This window comes from Saccopteryx bilineata, chromosome 2 (genome assembly GCF_036850765.1).
Source record: "Saccopteryx bilineata isolate mSacBil1 chromosome 2, mSacBil1_pri_phased_curated, whole genome shotgun sequence".
In the NCBI taxonomy this organism is placed as follows: Eukaryota; Metazoa; Chordata; class Mammalia; order Chiroptera; family Emballonuridae; genus Saccopteryx; species Saccopteryx bilineata.
In genome coordinates this window covers 207,467,650-207,487,128 of record NC_089491.1, presented here as the reverse complement: position 1 = coordinate 207,487,128, position 19,479 = coordinate 207,467,650, and the positions used below count along the sequence as shown (strand labels likewise).

General features: G+C 33.5%; 1 protein-coding gene across 5 annotated transcripts in view; it reads left to right on the top strand.

The window, feature by feature from the left end:
• Positions 1 to 19,479, top strand: part of TMPRSS15 (transmembrane serine protease 15) — a 161,681-nt gene that overhangs the window by 25,437 nt on the left and 116,765 nt on the right. For all 5 annotated transcript variants that reach the window (XM_066254928.1, XM_066254926.1, XM_066254927.1 and 2 more), the window contains 3 exons: positions 5,757 to 5,865; positions 14,128 to 14,234; positions 18,418 to 18,558. In XM_066254928.1, coding sequence (XP_066111025.1) covers positions 5,757 to 5,865; positions 14,128 to 14,234; positions 18,418 to 18,558 — 357 coding nt within the window. The remainder of the gene's footprint in view (positions 1 to 5,756; positions 5,866 to 14,127; positions 14,235 to 18,417; positions 18,559 to 19,479) is intronic.

Below are 19,479 nucleotides of genomic sequence, written 5' to 3'. Positions count from 1 at the left end.
ACAAAATCTAAAAAATAGTTATATTAATATTTTTCTAAACTTTATTATACAATATTAAGTTGAATTAATAAAACAATTTATTTGATGATGTCAGAAAGTATATTGTGTTTAATAGTGCCTGTCATACATGGGGGAAGAGAATGACATTTTTTATCCCTTATTAAACTATTGCAAAGTAATTGTTACGAATTTGAATGCTTTTTTGTTGTTGTTTTTTCTACCATGATAATATCAGTCTTTGTTTTCCATTTCACTGGTCCCTAACTCTGTAATTGTTCTTCTTTAATTTTGATTGTTGCTTTTATTTGCCTTGGGCTGCCAAAACAATAAACAGACAAAAAGTGTACTGACTGAGTTGTAGTTCTATAAATAATGGAAATCAGTTTTGAATAAGATCTTAAAGTATCATGAATAAAACATCTGTTTTATTTGTAAATTTTGACATCTGTTAATAACAATACTGTTATTATTAATTAGCACTTAAGTAGTACTGACTATATGCCAAGCGTGGATGTAATTGATTTAAACATATTTACTGTTTGACTTATTTCTTCATTTTTTAGCTGAGTAACATATAGATGAAAGTTTACCACATAAGTATAAACACAGATTGATAAACATTGTGAAGACATTTTTGAATAATTTCAACCTATAATTTGTTCTTGAAAAATTAACACCTAGCATGAATTGAATAATCTTTTGATGTGATTCATAATGTTTTAACATTGCCCTTAAGCACATTAGTTTCTGAGTGTATAAATTCTGTAGTTACTATTTGCTACAATTTGCTCTTCTGTTGTTTCATTTTATTCTTCCTGCTTGACATTAATGGAAGATGAATGTTCCAATAACAACCAAAGTTTTAAAAATCACCTATCTACTTGTTACATACTTTAAAAGACAGAATTGGTCAGTTTCCCAGCACCAACTGAAAAAAAAAAGTTTTTTTTTAAGCAACTTGACTAAAGAGGCTTCTACTAAGAAATCCTAATTCAAATGTTCTTGGACAAAATTCAACCCTTTAAAGTTTAACTGCCTACTTTGAAGTGTACTCAGAGCATATTGGAAGAAAGTGCAGGCTACAGAATATTTTTTAATCTATTTTATATAACTAAGTTACTCAAAGAAGAAGAAAGAAACATTATTTTTTTTGCTATCATTTGCAGGCTGTTTCCAAAATCTTTTCAGGGAGAATATGATACAAGTGTGCCATCATGAGGAAATATCTGTTTTTTATTTATATTTCAAAAATAAAAGTATGTCAAAGTGAGATGCACAGCTTTAAGCCTGTATAATGATAATCAATAACTTCAAGTGAGGAAGGAGAGTGTGTAAAATGAATTTCAGAAAATGAACTACAGCTATAATTTGGTCTTTACTGTCATGGAATTAATAATGTTTATGATAAATTATACTGCTCACAAAAATTAAGGGGTATTTCAAAATGAATATGAAAAGATATAAAAAGAAACATTTTATTTTTTTATTAAACAAATACATCAGAAAAGCAAACAAGTCAAAAAAAGTTATTCAATTATGCAAATTAGACACAAAACCAGCTTTTATTTCATTGGTGAAAATGCACTATACAAAAGGTAGAAAGTACTGGAGTATCTGCATGTTCCCTGATTCCCTAATTTTTGTGAGCAGTGTAATATCAGTGCATATGAAAAAATAACAATAGACGTATCTTGCAAGAACAACATGTCCTAAAATAAGTTGTAAAGCGATGAATTACTTTTCCTGAGCTACTATATACTTGTGACTTGAGTCTCAGTATTAGAACTGAATTAATTCTCTAAATTTGTGTCAAGGATAAAGTGCATTATTACTTTTCAGTATATTGGAGATTTTATATTAAATAAACTTTAGTATCAACTTGCCATTTGTGTCACTAATTTTCTTAATCCCATGGATTCTTGTTTTCTTTTTTTATTATCATTCTTTTCATTATTTGTATTTTAAAGTTGATGTTGTATCTATTTTGGAAAATAAATACAAAGAATTTGTGGATAAGGAAGTGGACAAATCAATCTATTAACTTATAATAATGCAGCTAGACTTCAGGCATATAAATTGTTTTACTTATCATTTACTCATTAATTGGTGAGCCCAAAAGCTAGTGACTTCCCCTCAGCACTAACATGAGTAACATTTCTACATGAAGGTCATTGTCCATCAATCTACATTCACAGAGAAATTAATTTAAGAGGATTCTTTATGAAATCAAGTTAGCTTCTCTCTCTCCCTTTCTCTGTCTTTTTTTCTCCAGTTGTGAGCTTTAATTCTAGTTCATGTTATTAATAGAGACACATTAATGTTGACTTCCTCTTTTAGTCTTTAGTTATTTAGGTTTGCATAATTTATAGCTGACTATAGCTGAGCCAAGATTTCTTTAAATTGTTTTCCTCTTCTGATTAGAATTGTATCAGCAGGAAAGTTGACTTTTTAGCTGACCTGTGAGAAGGAAACATGCTGACTCACAGCCTTCAGGTCTACTTGGAAGCTGGCAAGTATCTCCACATATTGCTTGCATGCCGCTATGTGTGTGCACTATAGACCAGGGTGGATGGGCATAGATCCCAGCCACCCAAGTTTCATTTGAACAGCCTGGCGATTTCAGTGCCCTCTACAAACATACAATTTGTAAACGTTACGCCAGCAGAGGGAGCTCTCAGTGGGCCCTAAGAACGTACCTTTATAAATCCCATCTCATTACACACATTTCAGATAGCAAAGTAGAACGGCTGATATTATTTGACAGATTCATTTATCTCCCACGCAGAATTTTTTTCTGATACTGCACCGGAAAGCACTTTGTAGTCTAAAAAGTTATAACACTGAATATCCAGTAATCCTACTCAGGGAGCCACAGGCGGGTTAGTATCTGGTTTCCCAAAAGGTTATATTGCTTCATTGCCTTATGTAAAATAAAGATCCCCAGAAACATCCTGAAATTAACTGAGAAAATACACTTTAAAAGCCCTTAGCACAAACCTCAATTTTGAAATAATAATATTTTGACATTATGAATTTTGCTATTATAAATAGGTCAATCCTATTGTAATTTTACTTTAAATACCTTCAGGAATATACTTCTTCTTTTTTTTTTTTTTTTTTTAGGAATATCCTTCTTAATCTTTACTCGCATGTAGGAATTCACCAAAGTCCCTTTAGAGCAGAATTTGACCCTTAGACAATCCTTTCCCACTAAAACTCAGCAATTTCATAGAGAACACTGGACAGTTGTCTTATTGATCACATTCTTTAGAACAGGCTAAATACTGTGATAGACAATGTAAACAATTTCAGACAATAGTGGTTTATTTATAATTTAGATCATTGTCCAAGAAAGGTGTCAGAGGGCTGCACTCTTATGTAAGCATTCAGGATACCAACTCCTCCACCTTCCCCTCTGTCCCATGTTCTCGCCTAGATCCTCTGCAACCTACTGAAGAACAAAAGAATGCTACAGAGATCTATTTAGATCTCACATCTGGAAACAAACAGAATTATTTCCTCAGTAGTTTACTGACCAGACTCAGTCATGTGAACCTGTTGTGGAAGGTGCAGTTAAGTCACATGCCTAGGAAGGGATTGAAGCAAGGTATAGCCAACCTAGAACAATCTCTGCCACTAGGAACATACCGTAAACTTGGCTTTTTTTTTGAAAACTTTGAATCCTGTTGTGAAGCAAACAGCTGTTGATTCCTTTCCCAAAATATTTGTAGTGAATGGATACAAAGAATTACTAACATATACCAGCTTTGTAAATTGGTTTTACAAGTTCTTCAATTGGTCATGTTCAGTTCCCTTTGATACTCTATCTTTTTTATTTTTGCCTCCTCTTGTTTGTTGACGAGTGCTGTTGCAAATGTGAGCTATATTTTAATTTTAAGAACACTGGGAGAAATAGAATACTTTATAAATTTTAGCAGTTATATCATAGAGCTGGTAGGATTGATTGTTCTAACTTGTTGAACATCAACTATTTACAATAGCAATGGACTGTCTTGCATTGTTTATAATCTTGGAGTACATACATTCTCTGACAAATTATGATAAAAAAGCTCTATATACCACATAAAATACAAGCAGAGAGTATTCATACTTCTTACAGTCATTAATGACAAGTGATCAAGTATCCCAATTATTTGGCATAAGTTTAGTTATGGTAGGCAGGGTTGAATGTGAAGGGGATTTTCTTTTGTGTCTAGAATATCATTAAGCTCTGTATTAAAAAGTCATATATTTTACTATTTATCTTCAAATCATATAGATTAGCCTTATTCATTTTTGTTTGCTCCAGTATTATATAAAAGGAGATTAAGTTCTCTCATTAAGCCATAATTTTCTCTATTTCCTCTCATGAGGTTTGTAACAGATTTTCAGAGTTCATTTCGTGCATCTTGATTTCTTATCTTTTCTGTTCTTATTTTTTGTTGTGCTGTCTTCTGCTGGGAATCAGGGTATCAAGTCGTAATCCAATGTAATCAATTCTGAGGTCATCATTCTTGAAAAGACTTTAAACCTAAGTGTCTATTTACCAAAGTAATTTTTATGCATTATAAAATTAAACTAAAAGTAGCTAAAAGTTAACCAAAAACATTGTTTTTCTAAGATTTGTATGTGCTGTTCAATTCTTTAAATTTTTTTTGCCTGTAAACAATATTAAATGGCCAGCTACTATAGCTTGTATTTTATAACTTAGCAGAGTTGCTGTATAACATTGCAATGGACTTTTCATCCATAATTTAGAATTAGCTTATTCAGCACTCAGATTCCAACAGTAGCAATTTAATTTTGATAAATTTCTTTGACTTCACTACCCTCCATCAGTGCTTCTGGCATGTGAGGAATTAAGAAAATGACACAGTCTAAGAGTCTTTTTATAATATGCTATCAACAGAACTAAGTATATAGATAATAATCTAAAAAAAACCTAAAGATTGTGAAAATCAAATGGTTTTGTGTGTGTGGCCCATACTATACATAGCAAGTATTAAAAAAAAAGCTACAAAGTGAGGCTCATGGGTCATGTTTTCAAGATGATTTTAATCTAGTTGAAAATGATTAAAATATAAATGACAGATGTCTAATATGCATAACATTGAATAGAAGTACATGAAATAAATGTGCTATAAGAATTAAAAGAAGAAAATGAGGAATCGTGGAAACTAGACATTCATAAGCATTGAATAAAAATACTGAGCGAGGATAGCAAGTTCATGCGAAAGGGGTGAGAATAATGAGGTAAAACCAATTGAATGAATGGCATTCTCTACAGGTCACTCACATCATATAATTCATTTGCCTGCCATGTTCTGATTATTTCAGGCAGACACAGCACTTACTACATATATTTGAAATGCACTTTAGCTCCAACTTACTGAGGAAAATAAGACAAAAAGTTAATAGCTATTTTTCTAAATTAAAAGAATAAAATTCAGATATAGTTGCTTCCTTACAAATATGAAAGAATATACTAAAAAAGTAACTAAGGTTTCAAGTGCTTAGAAAGTAGATGCTTTTTTTAAGGACTCTATGATGGGGTGCATTAGAGTATTTGAAAATAGCCAATGGATTTTAAGCATGCAGTCTACTCCCGTTAGATCATGTCACTTTTTTCAAATAGCCTCGTACAGGTTCAGTCAGGAGTGCTCTATGAAGTGTTCATTAGTCAATTTAAATCCTGTTTCATTTGAGAAATCTTACCAAGACTATTTTTGTCTAACATTAGTTGCCATTTTTTACAGCCACAACTTGTGATGGAAGATTTTTATTGACTGGATCTTCAGGGTTCTTTGGAGCTACCTCTTATCTAAAGCCTTCTAAATCAAGTGTTGTTTGCCGGTGGATTATACGGTAATATGCCGTTTTCTACTCTCTGTTCTTCAGTCATAAAGTCATTCTCTGATGCAATGAGTCTTACTACCTTTAGTGATGTGTTACTTTTTTCACAATTATTGTTTTCATTAACATAAAGCAGAGCCTTCCCACTGATAACCAGTCCAAGAAGTTTCACTTTTGTTTTTAATCTTTGAAAACGGTCTTCTGTCTTATGAACTATACTGTCTATGAATTAGGGTCATCTCATTGGGCTCTGTAGCAAGTATTATTTTTCTGTGGTTGGCACAAATCAACTGCTGCCAAATTAAACAGCACATGTGTTTATCTGTGTTTTACAAAAAGCGGTATGTCACGTCATATACATTCTGACACCAGAATAGTTCCTTCCTCATTACAGCAGCATCTGTATGCAAACCTCCTGTGGTACGACTTAGCCATGGCAGACTAAGAGCAGGGGCCTCCTCTACATACATTGTTTTTACTGTATCTTGAATAACATTTGGATCAGTTGCTATATATTTTACCTCCAAGCTCTTAATTCAAGTGAACAGTCCAATCATTATGATGACCAAAATAATCAAATTGCTGATGGCTGATCTACCTTAATATTCACCTAAGCATTTTTCACACAGGAGTGTTGCCTGATGTTCTTCCTGGATATTCTAAGGAAAAAATAATTTTTACTCAATTATAAGGAATACTGAGGCCCAGGCCGACACTAAGTGGTAGAGTGTCGGCCTGGCATGTGGAAGTCCCGGGTTTGATTCCTGGCACACAGGAGAAGCAACCATCTGCTTCTCCATCCCTCCCCTTTCTTTCTCTTTTTCCCCCTCTCTCTCCCCCTCCTGCAACCATGGCTCAATTGATTTGAGCAAGTTGACCTCAGGCACTGAGGATGGCTCCTGGCCTCCACCTCAGATGGGCTAAAAATAGTTCAGTTGCCAAGCAGCAGAGGAATATCCCAGATGGGTAGAGCATTGACCCATAGAGGGCTTGCCAGGTGGATCCTGTCTGGGGTTCATGTGGGAGTCTGTCTCTCTCTCTCGCCTGCTCTCACTTAACTAAAAAAAAAATAAATAATAAAAAAAATACTGAAATGAACACATTGCAATTTTTTAAAAGTGTACAGTATTTCTCATGGACTTAGCATGTGATGTAAATCTCCAAAATATATATATTCCCTATTAAGCCACAGAGCATTTTTCCACACAGAGCATTCAGTATGTGTTCTATAGGATTTACTTTAAGAAATGATATACTGGTTAGTTCATTTCATTAACAGCTGGATGCGCTTATGGGTTCCCAATCTTACTTACTGTAAAACACTTTTAATCATTGTGATAATTCACTAGGAAATGAGGAGAATCAATATAACAGCAGATTAAAGAAGATGAAATGGCAAGGCTTCTGGTTCCTGCCAAAGAAATGGGAGGAAATGGCCCCATAGAGTCACAAGTGTTGTTTTCTTGTGTAGACATATCCCAGAGATGAGATGGGGTGTGAAGGGAACATTGTTCTAAACACATTTGCTTGGCTATATTCAGGGAAAGAGCAACATCCTGTTTCTTTAAATGGTTTCTATTTTGGAGCTAAACTCCATGAAAGTCATGTAATATAACTCAGAGCATAATTTCCTCTGTTTTCATGTTCTATGCAGCATGTTGTTTGTGTGCCAAAGATATGATTTTTTATTTAAAATGGCAATTCTAATTCTAGCCAAGTGAAAAATTAACCAATTTGGTGGATGTGTTTTCAACATAATTATATCACATTTAAAAAGAATCATTTATAAGTGACAAATATTATTAGCATTGTTCATAAGTAAAATGAAAAATATTCTATTCCTTACTCTAAATATCTACAGAGAAAGCCTTAGAAAAACCTTAAATTTTATCTTCTGAAAATAGAAAAAGCATGAATACTAAATGATGTCTTCATGCAATCTTTCAAATTTTATTAACGCCACATAAAAAGAATGTAATTGTTATATTCACGTCTTAAAAAAGCTAGGTCAAATTTACAGGGCTTCTAAGCAGAACACAATAAACTTTGCTTTAATAGTAATATCATTTACGTAATAATGACACTATGTTAATTAAGGATTTGTATTGTTCTGTTCTTTCTATTTCCTTTATATAACTTAATTTTTAAAAACTATTTTAAAAAGTCCATCATTAGTTCAGGGATAATTTTAAAACCCAAAGAATTGCCTGACCGGGCGGTGGTGCAGTGGATAGAGCATTGGACTGGGATGTGGAGGACCCAGGTTCGAGACCCCGAGGTCGTCAGCTTGAGTGTAGGCTCATCTGGTTTGAGCAAAGCTCACCAGCTTGGATCCAAGGTTGCTGGCACGAGCAAGGGGTTACTTGGTCTGCTGTAGCCCCACGGTCAAGGCACATATGAGAAAGCAATCAATGAACAACTAAGGTATCGCAATGCACAATGAAAAACTAATGATTGATGCTTCTCATCTCTCCGTTCCTGCTTGACTGTCCCTGTCTATCCCTCTCTCTGTCTCTTTTTCTGTCTCTGTAAAGACAAAACAAACAAACAAACAAAAAACCCAAAGAATCTAAATCATTAACCTAAAGAAATATTGTTGCTTCGTGATAAAATTATGATTTAAAATAACTATATAAATAAAACTTTTTCTTCTTAAAATTGATTATTGTTTTAGAGATGAATTGTGTACTAAATAGCCTGACCTGTGGTGGCAAAGTGGATCAAGCGTTGACCTGGTACACTGAGGTTGCCGATTCGAAACCTTGGGCTTGCTTGGTCAAGGCACATATGGAAGTTGATGCTCCCTGCTCCTCCCCCCTTCTCTCTCTCTCTTTCTCTCTCTCTTTCTCTCTCAGTATCTCTATCTCTCTCTTTCCTCTCTAAAATGAATAAATAAATAAAAATTAAAAAATAAAAAAGAATTGTACTAGATAACTTTTTCCTAATGGTGATCAAAGTTGGAATAAGGACGGTAGTTTTTCCTACAAAGTCGAAGATCCATTATTTTTTAATTATTTTTTAAGAGTTCTAAATTTATTCATTTTTGAGAAGAGAGAGAGAGTATGAGAGACCAGGCAAGCCCAGTGTTTCAAACTGGCAACTGCCACGTTCCAGGTCAACACTTTATCCACTATGCCACCACAGGTTAGGCCTAAAAGATCCATTAAATGGTGGAGAAATTTTTAAAAGGCAAATAAACTATATTTTGGGCTATATCAGTCCAGCCTTAGAATTATAGTAAGGCCACATTTAGCAGAGTGTCAAATATTAAAAATGTGAGCCCTGGAGACTGGCTTCTTCAGAGTCAAGATGTGTGATCCCAAACAAATGACTAAATAAAGCTCTTTGACCAAAACTTTCCACATATATAGAATTGAATATCTCTAATTACGGGAGCCAAAATCATAATAAATGTAATAATAAATGTAGACTGTTTAGCCACATATTAAGTGCTCAGTAAAAGTCACAAAATGATTAGCTATTGATACAAACATGCAAAATGTATAATTAATTTAGAAATGTACCCATTTTCTTCAAAAAAAAAAAAAACCCAGAAGGTAACCACAATATCTAATATTATAGAAACATCAGATATTACATTCTCTAATTAATCTTACCTTTATAAATTCCTGTTTGTATTGCAAGCAAGTTGACTTTTCTGAATCAGAAGAAAGTACTCTTCTGATCTTTTCTACCATCAATGATCTATTTTAAAAAAAACAAAGGAATCCTGAGCACAGCGGTTCCGAGGGAGCTTCTCTTGCATTCCTTAATTTCATACTTTGAAAACAACATCATATAAAGAAAAACTCACTAAATATATATATTCTTGTCTGGACACATCTAACTTTTAAGTAAAAGAACAGAAATCATCCCTGAAGTCTGTTTCATTTCTTCTTCCTCTGCCTTCTTCAGCTTTAACAATGTGTTTCCTAAAGGTCTCATCAGCAGGTTCCCTCCTTCCCCGGGCACTGACCAGAGGCAGAACGTAACAGAAATGGCTGCACCATCATTGGCCTTGCTCTCTTTTTCTCATTCTGGGCTGGAAAGGGCTGCTGTCCTTAACACTGGTCTCCTTTTCCCCCTGCCAACCTCCCACCATTCTCCGATATACTGGAGAATAGCCCACGGGTGTGACATCTCTTGCATCTACCTGTCTTCCTCCAGTGGCCCTCAAACCTAAGAGCACATCACAATTCTCCTGGAGTACTTTTAAGTCTATACATCCCAGAATCTATGCCAGAACTGCTGAATCTGACATCTGGGTTGTGGTCTATATGTCGATATTTATTAAAAACAACCCACTGCTGTTCTAACTTACTTTCCTTGCAGCAAATATTGGTCATGTCCTAAAAACCTGGACTTCTGCTTAAGTGTCATTTAATCCTGTCCTGATAGTCATTGTTATTTTGGGATCATGAACTCCACTCTTTGAAAACTAAATTCCAGCCCCTGACCAGGATTCTAATCAGCGTTTGACAAAACTAAGGTCTTGCTTTAAATGAACATTTGCATAAAATAAAATAACTCTATTTTGGCTGAATGTATTCAATTTCCTAATTTAGCTAAGGGACAAATGATAACTTACTGAGAGACCAAGCTTGCCCTGCCCTCGGTTAGTAGGCCTTTGTCTCCAATATCCTCCACAATGAGCAGTGTAGGCCAGATCACTTCTGGAAGTCCTGCTTGTCTTTGAGGACCAGCTCTTTCCCTGTCGGTCCCTATTTTCAGCCCTTCTGATCCTTAGCAAATTCAGTCATGACCACCCCTGCCCTGTTTATCTTTCCCTTACCTTCCAAGGAGTCAGGAGGACACGCTACCCCCACAGTACTCAAATTACTCACATTTCTGATCCTGCTACTTCAGGGATTAAGGGAGTTGTAATAGAAGTTGTCCTAAACACCTTTCTCCCAAATTTAATATCTGAAAATACAATCATATTTAAATATTAAATTAAAACTTTCTAATGAATCTGTTATACTTTCCATTCTATTCTCTTGCAGTGGCAGCTTAGTAGATTATTTTTTATTTCTATCAGAAAGCATGTGCTAGTGCTTGCAAAGTATTGGAGAATATGAGAATGAATAAATTAATTTCACATTTAAGTCTTACAATTTCTGGTAGGCAAGACAAATTAGTATATAACTAACAACTACAATGGAAATGGATAACAGAAGGTTCCTACCTAAAGGAGTACCAACTGATCAAAATCCATACACTTTAAAAAATGTTCTTGCCTATTCTTTTTGTTTTAAAAGTAAATACTGAATTCTTTAAAGTAAATACAAAAATGCAGTAAGTTAGTATAATGTAAAATATAAACAATTTGTTTTAAAACTGTGTCAAATAAGAAAATACTTATATATCTTACATTGGGCTATTTCATAAGGCCTTCAAAAATTTTTTAAATTAAATTATCCAAATTTTAAAAATTAACTTGATAGTATAATTATATATTCTTCCTATTTTGTATGCTATACATATATTGCTTTTTACAGTAAATGTAAGAGCAATACTGCTCACAAAAATTAAGGAATATTTTAAAATGAATACAAAGCTATAAAAAAGCAGCATTTGACTTTTTTTATTAAACAAGAACATCAGAAAATCAAACGCTAAGTCAAAGAAAGTTGTTTGATTATTCAAATGAGATGCAAAACCAACTCCTTTCTTTGGTGGAAAGGTACTATACAAAAGGCTGATAGTATCTGCACTTTCCCTGATCTCTTAATTTTTGTGAACAGTGTAGGTTAGCTCAAATTCATCTAAAAATTAGTCTGAAATACCTATTAAAAATACATTGAAGAGTAAGATAGTACCATAGGAAGCCCTAGCTTTTGTTCACCCACAGAAACACCAATTTAACAACAATAATACATTCACGAGTAATCCAGAATCCAATTAAGAAGTTGCAATACCCAGGAGTCAGCACAAAACCAAGAACAACAACATTGAAATGGGCAAGGTCAGGATCATTGTACTCCCGTCAGCTTCTCCCCAGAGCCAACACAGCTCTATACCAGAACATCTGGTCTTGGCTCACTACTTCCCACTTGGAAGGAAAGAGAAAAGAGAAGCAGGTGTACAATACTTTAGCTTTTCCAAGGGCTGCACAAGGGACTAGTTTGCTTGCTTTGTATAAAGCATTGATGGAACCGGCATAGTTCAGATGCCTGAGGGATGCTGAGAGTGAAGAGGCACAGGGGCGGCTTGCTGTGGCCAGCATGGTTTGACATTATTAGGCAATGGTGCAAAATTCAAGGCTGCTCTCTCAGGATGGACAGAGAGAAGTACAGCATGTTTCCAACATTGTAAATGTTCTAGGGGTTGTCCCAGGGACTGTTATTTGTATCTCGTGATTCAAGGTGATGAGCCTGAATACTTTGAATGGCTGGTGACTGCAAAGAACAAGGGAGAATGAGAATCAGGTGGCTTACTGCTATAGAATTAGAGAACTTGCAGTGCTACATATAGACACCAGAGGTAGCAAGAAATTAGGAAGTCCTGAAAAAAGAAACCTGCAATCCTGTAATGCAGTGGTTCTCAAACTTTTTGAAGTCAAGGCAAATTCAAAATCCTACAGGTAATTGTAGGCAAACTATATGCAAATTTCTGAGAAATATGTTATAATAATTTAGTCAAATAATAAAGAAAAAAATATAAAGTCCAAGCATGCTTTTATGGTAATTAAACAAAATAAATATGACAAAATTAAATTTATTCTGACATTAAAAAACTTTTATGTTACTTTTTTTGAGTTATGCTTTTTATAATTCATAAAAAAGAGGGCTTAAAAATGACAAAAATGTTATCTTTTTTATATATATAGATGCATTCTTAGTAAGATTTAGAAAATTTTGCAAGTCCCAGGGTGAATGTGTTGGTTTTTTCATTCTTGTGTTTATGAGAAACATGAGTCTGATGTGTCCTAGCAATTTATTCAATGTTTGGGCATATATTTGAAAGGCAAACTCTCATTTCCTCATCAATACATTGAAAAATTTCTCTTTTTACTCTTAATTGTGTTGAGAGCAGAAAACCCCCATCATACACTTTAGACCAAACAAAGGATAGAAGAAACTTGCCTCCAGTCTTTGCGGGGAACATGGTGGGTAGTGTAAAAAATCCAGCACCACAGCTTAACAGCCTTTTGCAACCTAATCAGGCAAGTGAGGTGAGGGGTTGGGCAGACTGTCAGCTTACAGCCAATTCCCCACACCTCTGTCCCCCCAAAATCTAAACTCCAAATCCCTGTTGGTTTGTTGGTCCCTAACAGGCACATATTTCTCTGGAATACCATAGGGTGCACCTGGAAATCTTCTAGGGTGCACCAATGCACCCAAGTGCACACTTTGAGAACCATTGCTGTGATGGCTCTTGACAAATCAATGGGTCTTAGAAAAAATCAAAAAGAAAATCAGAAAATATCACTAAATAAATGAAAAGAAAGCACAATATGCTAAGAATTACATACTAAGATGGAGAGAAAGCAGTATTAAATGAAATATTTATGACAATGAACATCTACATTAAAAAACCCAAGATCTCAAATGATCAAACTAACTTTACACACCAAGGAACTAGAAAAAGAACAACAAACTGAGCAAAAAGTTAGCTGAAGGGAGATATGATTAATATTAGGGAAGAAATAAATTAAAAAGGGCACACAAAAATTATTTTAAATAATGAAGCTGAATTTTTTTTGAATCTTAACAAAATTGACAAACATTGAGCTAGATTAAGAAAAAACAAAATCAGAAATGAAGAAGATATTACAACTGATGATGCTATAGACATTAACTGTAAGAGACTACTGTGAATAATCATACACCAACAAATTAGATAACCTACAAGAAATGGACAGATTCCTACCAACATACAGTCTACCAATACTGAATAATAAAATAATACAAAATCTAAATAGATCAATTACTATTAAGGAGTTTTAATCATATAGTATATATAACACATCTGAAGTATTTAGACACATAGAGATAGAAAGTAGAATGGTGATGGCTAGGGCCTGGGAGAGGTAAAATTGGAAGTTACTATTCAGTGTGTATAGAGTTTCAGTCATACCAGTTGAAGAAATTCTAGAGACCTGCCATGCAATATTGTGATAGTTATCAATACTGTACATATACTTAAAAATGTAAGAGTGTTGATCTCATGTGTTTTTAAAGTACAATTAGAAAAATGCATTCAAATTCTAGGATGCATTAATAGCTGAGACAGTGGATAAGTGTGCTAATCTATTTTTTTATTTTATTTTAGTGTAAACCAAGGACTTTCCATTAAACTGAGCTTCAGTTCCTTTAACATATATTATACAGACACATTAAACCTTTATGAAGGTGTGGGTTCAAACAAGATTTTACGAGGTAAGTTAAAACAAATATACAATCCATAATCAGAATGAAAAAACATGAGATACTTTTTGGAGTGACATGTTTTCTCTTTATTTTGAACTAAATATAGAACCAAGCTTCAAGTTGCGAAAAAGAATAAACAAAACTTGTCCTCATAAAAATTAATAACTCAGTGCCCTGTGTAATCAGTCTTCTTGTAATCAAAGTTACTATTTCACATGCTTCTCTTATAACCTATATTATTTTAAATCATGTAAAATTTTCTAAAAAACTATAATTATATCTTTAGTTACTATATTTTGTTTGACTGTAACTTCTTCCCAGTAAACAAAACTCAGACAAACACTAAAAATGACTATACTGTTTGTCTCTGACATTGCATAGTTTATACACTCATAGAATTCTTTTTCCTGTTTTTAATATGCACTTAGATCCTCCTCAGTCTCTTGTGGGACTATAACTATTAAAGTGGATTAGATGATGACTAGCAAGGATGTAGGCTCAGCAAATGATAGGTGTGGGTAGTTTTGTTATTACATAACCATTTGTCATTATGTGCATGGACATTGAGGGAATCTGAGAGGACAGGAAATCACTAAATTATATGAACCCACCCACTTTATTCCATCTGACCCCAAAATGACAGTGAACAAACACAGGAGTGAAATTTCATGAGAAAATAGAATAAGGATGAAGAAGAGAATATGGAAATGGAATCAAGGGAATAGTTTCCTCACACTTTGGAGAAATAGTCAAACTGAGCTAAAATGAGGTTGCAAATGTCACCTGTTGTTAAAGTTTATATTAAAACTGCATTTAATTTAATAATTTTCAGCTTTTAAATTGTGCCTATTAGAAATGAAAAGTAGATTTTAGCTAACAAATGTTTTTGATTGAGTTATTGATTTGAGAAGTATTTAAGTACATGATAATAGTATGTACTTTTTATTGAGTGTTATTGGTAAGACACTCACAATACTGAGTGCTGTTTGTGGATATTCTTATTTAATATTTTCAATGAATGTGCAAAGTATGCATCACACAAAAGGAAAATGAGGTGTAAGAAGTTGAAAGACCACAGTCCTTGGAGCTAGTTAAGGTTGGAGGCAGAAATCAGACCCAAAATCTATGATGTCAAACACAATACATTTCTTTATTGTGCTTTAGAAGCCCCAAGTACAAATATAATAATGAGTGTACATGAAACAGATGAACTCATGGTAAGGTTAATAAATAGACCAAGACATTTCATAATGTATTTATTTCTGTAGTTGATAAATCTAGTTCCTTAAAATTATGTCAACATAAATATTTACATAGATGGACAAATAAACCAGTTTATAGAAATTTCTCCAAGAGCTAATGTGATAATAATAATAAATTTTAACACACATTAATTACTGGCAGTGTGCCAAGTAGTGTTCTCAGCACTTTTAGTTAACTCAATAAATGTTCTCAATAAATGTACATAATAAACTATAAATATATTATGTAGGTGCCATTATAATCTCTACTTTACAACTAAAGAAAACTAAATTTGTAGAGATTAACTGTCCAAAAGTGATAGGTATGAAGAACTTGGGTTCTTTGCTCCTCAAATACCTTGATTTGCTTAATGTTATTTTTATTTATTTTATATGGTTAAATTATCAGAAATTCATAAATACATCTTAAGCATAATGATGTGAACAATTCTCAAATAATTATGGTAAAATACAATAAAGTAAATATTCAATTATAAAAATGTATGAAAAGGTATTTAAATTATAACAAATAGGTAATTTAATTTTTAAGGTCTCCCTAAAATATAAACATATTTTTAAATTTTGAAAGTTAAATAACTTAATTTTAACTTGGAAAATATAAGAAATGACATTGATTACTAAAATTACATTAGAAATTAAATTTAAATTTAAATTATATTTAAAATAAAAAATTATACCTTAGCCTAGCATTTAACACAATACTTAAAATATTATAAAAACTTTGTATTTGTTGATTTAAGTTTAAACAAACAGGTTTATATATCAAGATATAATGTATAATTAATGAATATCAATATCCAACATATTATATCCATCAAGAGTGCCACTGAACAAGTAGCATATTCCGATTCAACCAGAAGCCATTGCCCCAAACAATTTCATTGTTATAGAAAAGAAAACAAGAAAAAGAGAGGTAGATGGCTTTGGCACAAAGTTTCTAGAATATTCACATCCTTGGTTTTTTTGTTTGTTTGTTTTTTGTTTTTTTACACAGACTGAGAGTGAGTCAGAGAGAGGGATAGACAGGGACAGACAGACAGAAAGGAAGAGAGATGAGAAACATAAATCATTAGTTTTTCATTACGCGTTGCAACACCTTAGTTGTTCACTGATTGCTTTCTCATATGTGTCTTGACCGCGGGCCTTCAGCAGACCGAGTAACCCCTTGCTGGAGCCAGCAAACTTTGGTTCAGGCTGGTGGGCTTTTGCTCAAACCAGATGAGCCCGTACTCAAGCTGGCGACCTCGGGGTCTCAAACCTGGGTCTTCTGCATCCCAGTCCGATGCTCTATCCACTGTGCCACCGCCTGGTCAGGCATATTTACATCCTTTAAGCCAGTGGTCCCCAACCTTTTTTGGGTCATGGACCTGTTTAATGTCAGAAAATATTTTCACAGATAGGCCTTTAGGGTGGGACGAATAAATGTATCACATGACCAAGACAAGCATCAAGAGTGAGTCTTAGACGGATGTAACAGAGGGAATCTGGTCACTTTTTAAAAATAAAACATCATTCAGACTTAAATATAAGTAAAACGGGAATAATGTAAGTTATTTATTCTTTCTCTGCATACTGGTACCAAATGGCCCACGGATCGGTACTGGTCTGTGGCCTGAGGGATGGGGACCACTGCTTTAAGCAACTAGATGCAAGTGCACTGCAAAGATTATGAAAATTATTTGGGTTGTACAATTATACATGCTGGAAAAGGAGTCTAAAGAATCAATTTGAGAGAAAATACTGGAAGAATGACATGCAATGTTTTTGAGAAAAGAGTAAGATGTGAATCAACACTTGTTCGTGATGTTCTTTCTTTCAGATTCTATTGAAATTATTATGAATGATTCACTTTTTTTGCCAACTTCTACGTGATAAGCACAGAATTTTAATAATTCATAAAAATATCTTTTTTTAGAATTCAATAAATAACTGTGGTGCTTTGTCTCCAATCTGCAAGTGTACTTTTCAGAAAACTAAATCTGATGCCCAGTTCAGATTATTAAACTAAAATGCTAAACCATAGTTTCTTACCCCTTTTTTCATTATCACTCTTACTAAATATTTTTAGATCTTTTTAAACAAATTACTATCTCATAAAATTTTAATAGTTTAAATATTCTTTATATTTGTGTGCATACTATATGTATATCGGGACTTCCTACATTTAAAAGTTAAGATTTTTTTCCCCTGAGGACCAAATTTTACCCCTATAGAGGCAATATCATTTCCTTCAAGAGAAAATGAGAATGTATGTGCTAAATTATAAATTTGTATAAAGCAAATGTTAAAATAATTTTGTAAATCATCATATAAGTAAGTATTCTTTATATCACCAGCACAATTCTAACCCTTGAGAATTAAGACCCCTAGAGTCAAGAAAAAAATGATAAAAAATAATATGAAATAGAAATAATGTAATGAATACAAGTGAATATAAAAAAATCACTTTAAAGTAGAAAAAAATTCTTAAGTCCTAAGGCGTATTTTGAGGTCCTACAGTTATATGTATAGAGAACCAAATAAATATTACTATTTCTATTATTGTGACTGAGTTTAACCCCTGTTAGCATAGCATGATAAATGCCTGACAGAGCCAAACTAACTTTATTTTATTATTATCTAGCTTGAATGTTTTTCAATAAAGAATGTGTATATTTATATATATATATATATATATATATATATATATGGTATATGTTCCTAATAATTAAAAATAAAATATAGTTTTTTCAAGTTATAAATATATATAATAATTTGATTTTCTAATGCTTAAGAGAGAATCATTTCAATTAAAATAAATTAATCAAAGGATTAATGTTTTTAGTTACTAAAAATATTATACAGATTGTGGTATTAGACAAATTGATAGATCAATGGATTGATCAATAAATGAATGACTAGATGGCTTTGTACATTCATTTCTTTTGTAGTTTCTATCTCGGATACTGATCCTGGCACAATTAGAATCTTTTCCAACCAAGTTACCGCCACTTTTCTCATAGAATCAGATGAAACTGACTTTATTGGATTTCATGCAACCTACACTGCCTTTAATAGCAAAGAACTTAATAGTAAGTATTGTTTAATCTTTAGCCTTTAACTCAAAAGATACTTTAATATTGTAATGGAATTTTAAAAGTAGCAGAACCTGAAAGTTTAGAACTAGTTTGTAATCTGTTCTATTATGCAAGTTCTTTAATGAATATCTCCTATATATTCCATTCTCTGTTTAATAGTTAGAAAGAAATAAGAAATTAAAAAATACTTCATGTTCTTCAAAAAAATCAAATAACCAGTTCTAAGAAAAAGATAAGTCAATATAATAATAAAAGGTTATATAAGGAGACAAGATGGCGATGGAGTAGGCAGACATACCAACTTCTACCTCCCAGAACCAATATGGATTACAAACTAATTTTAGAGAACCATCATGTGGAAAAACCAACTTTGGACTAAACTAAGAGGACTCTTCAACCAAAGAACACTAAAGAAGCTACACTGAGACTGGTAGGAAAAGCGGAAATGCGGAGAGGGCTGCCCAGCTCCCTGGAGCAAACAGTAGCCAGGAGAGGCTTGTGTGGAGGGAAGTGAGTTTAGCAGAGAGAGGAGGGTCCTGAGTCCCAGGAACAAAGCCACAGCCTGCAGCCCCAAAACCTAGAAAAGGCGTATGGACAGTATTTAGCTGGAAACAAGTCAGGATACTGTTTGTAAGAAAGAGACTGATTTCTCAGACCCAGGATTCTTCTTAAAGGTACTGTGCAGAACACTTCTCTCACAACCACTCACCCGAGGCTCCAGGGGACAGGGAGAGAGGAGAGAACAGGAGTAGTAGGAAGAGAGTCTAATCTAGGAGGCACAGGGAGAAACATTTTGAGAGACAGCCACCCTAACCTCTGGGGGAAGTCACTCCCCAAATCTGAAGTGAATATTTCCCCTGGAAACAGCAATACCAGCAAAGGGAAGCAGGACACCAGCCAAACAAGCTCTCCCGC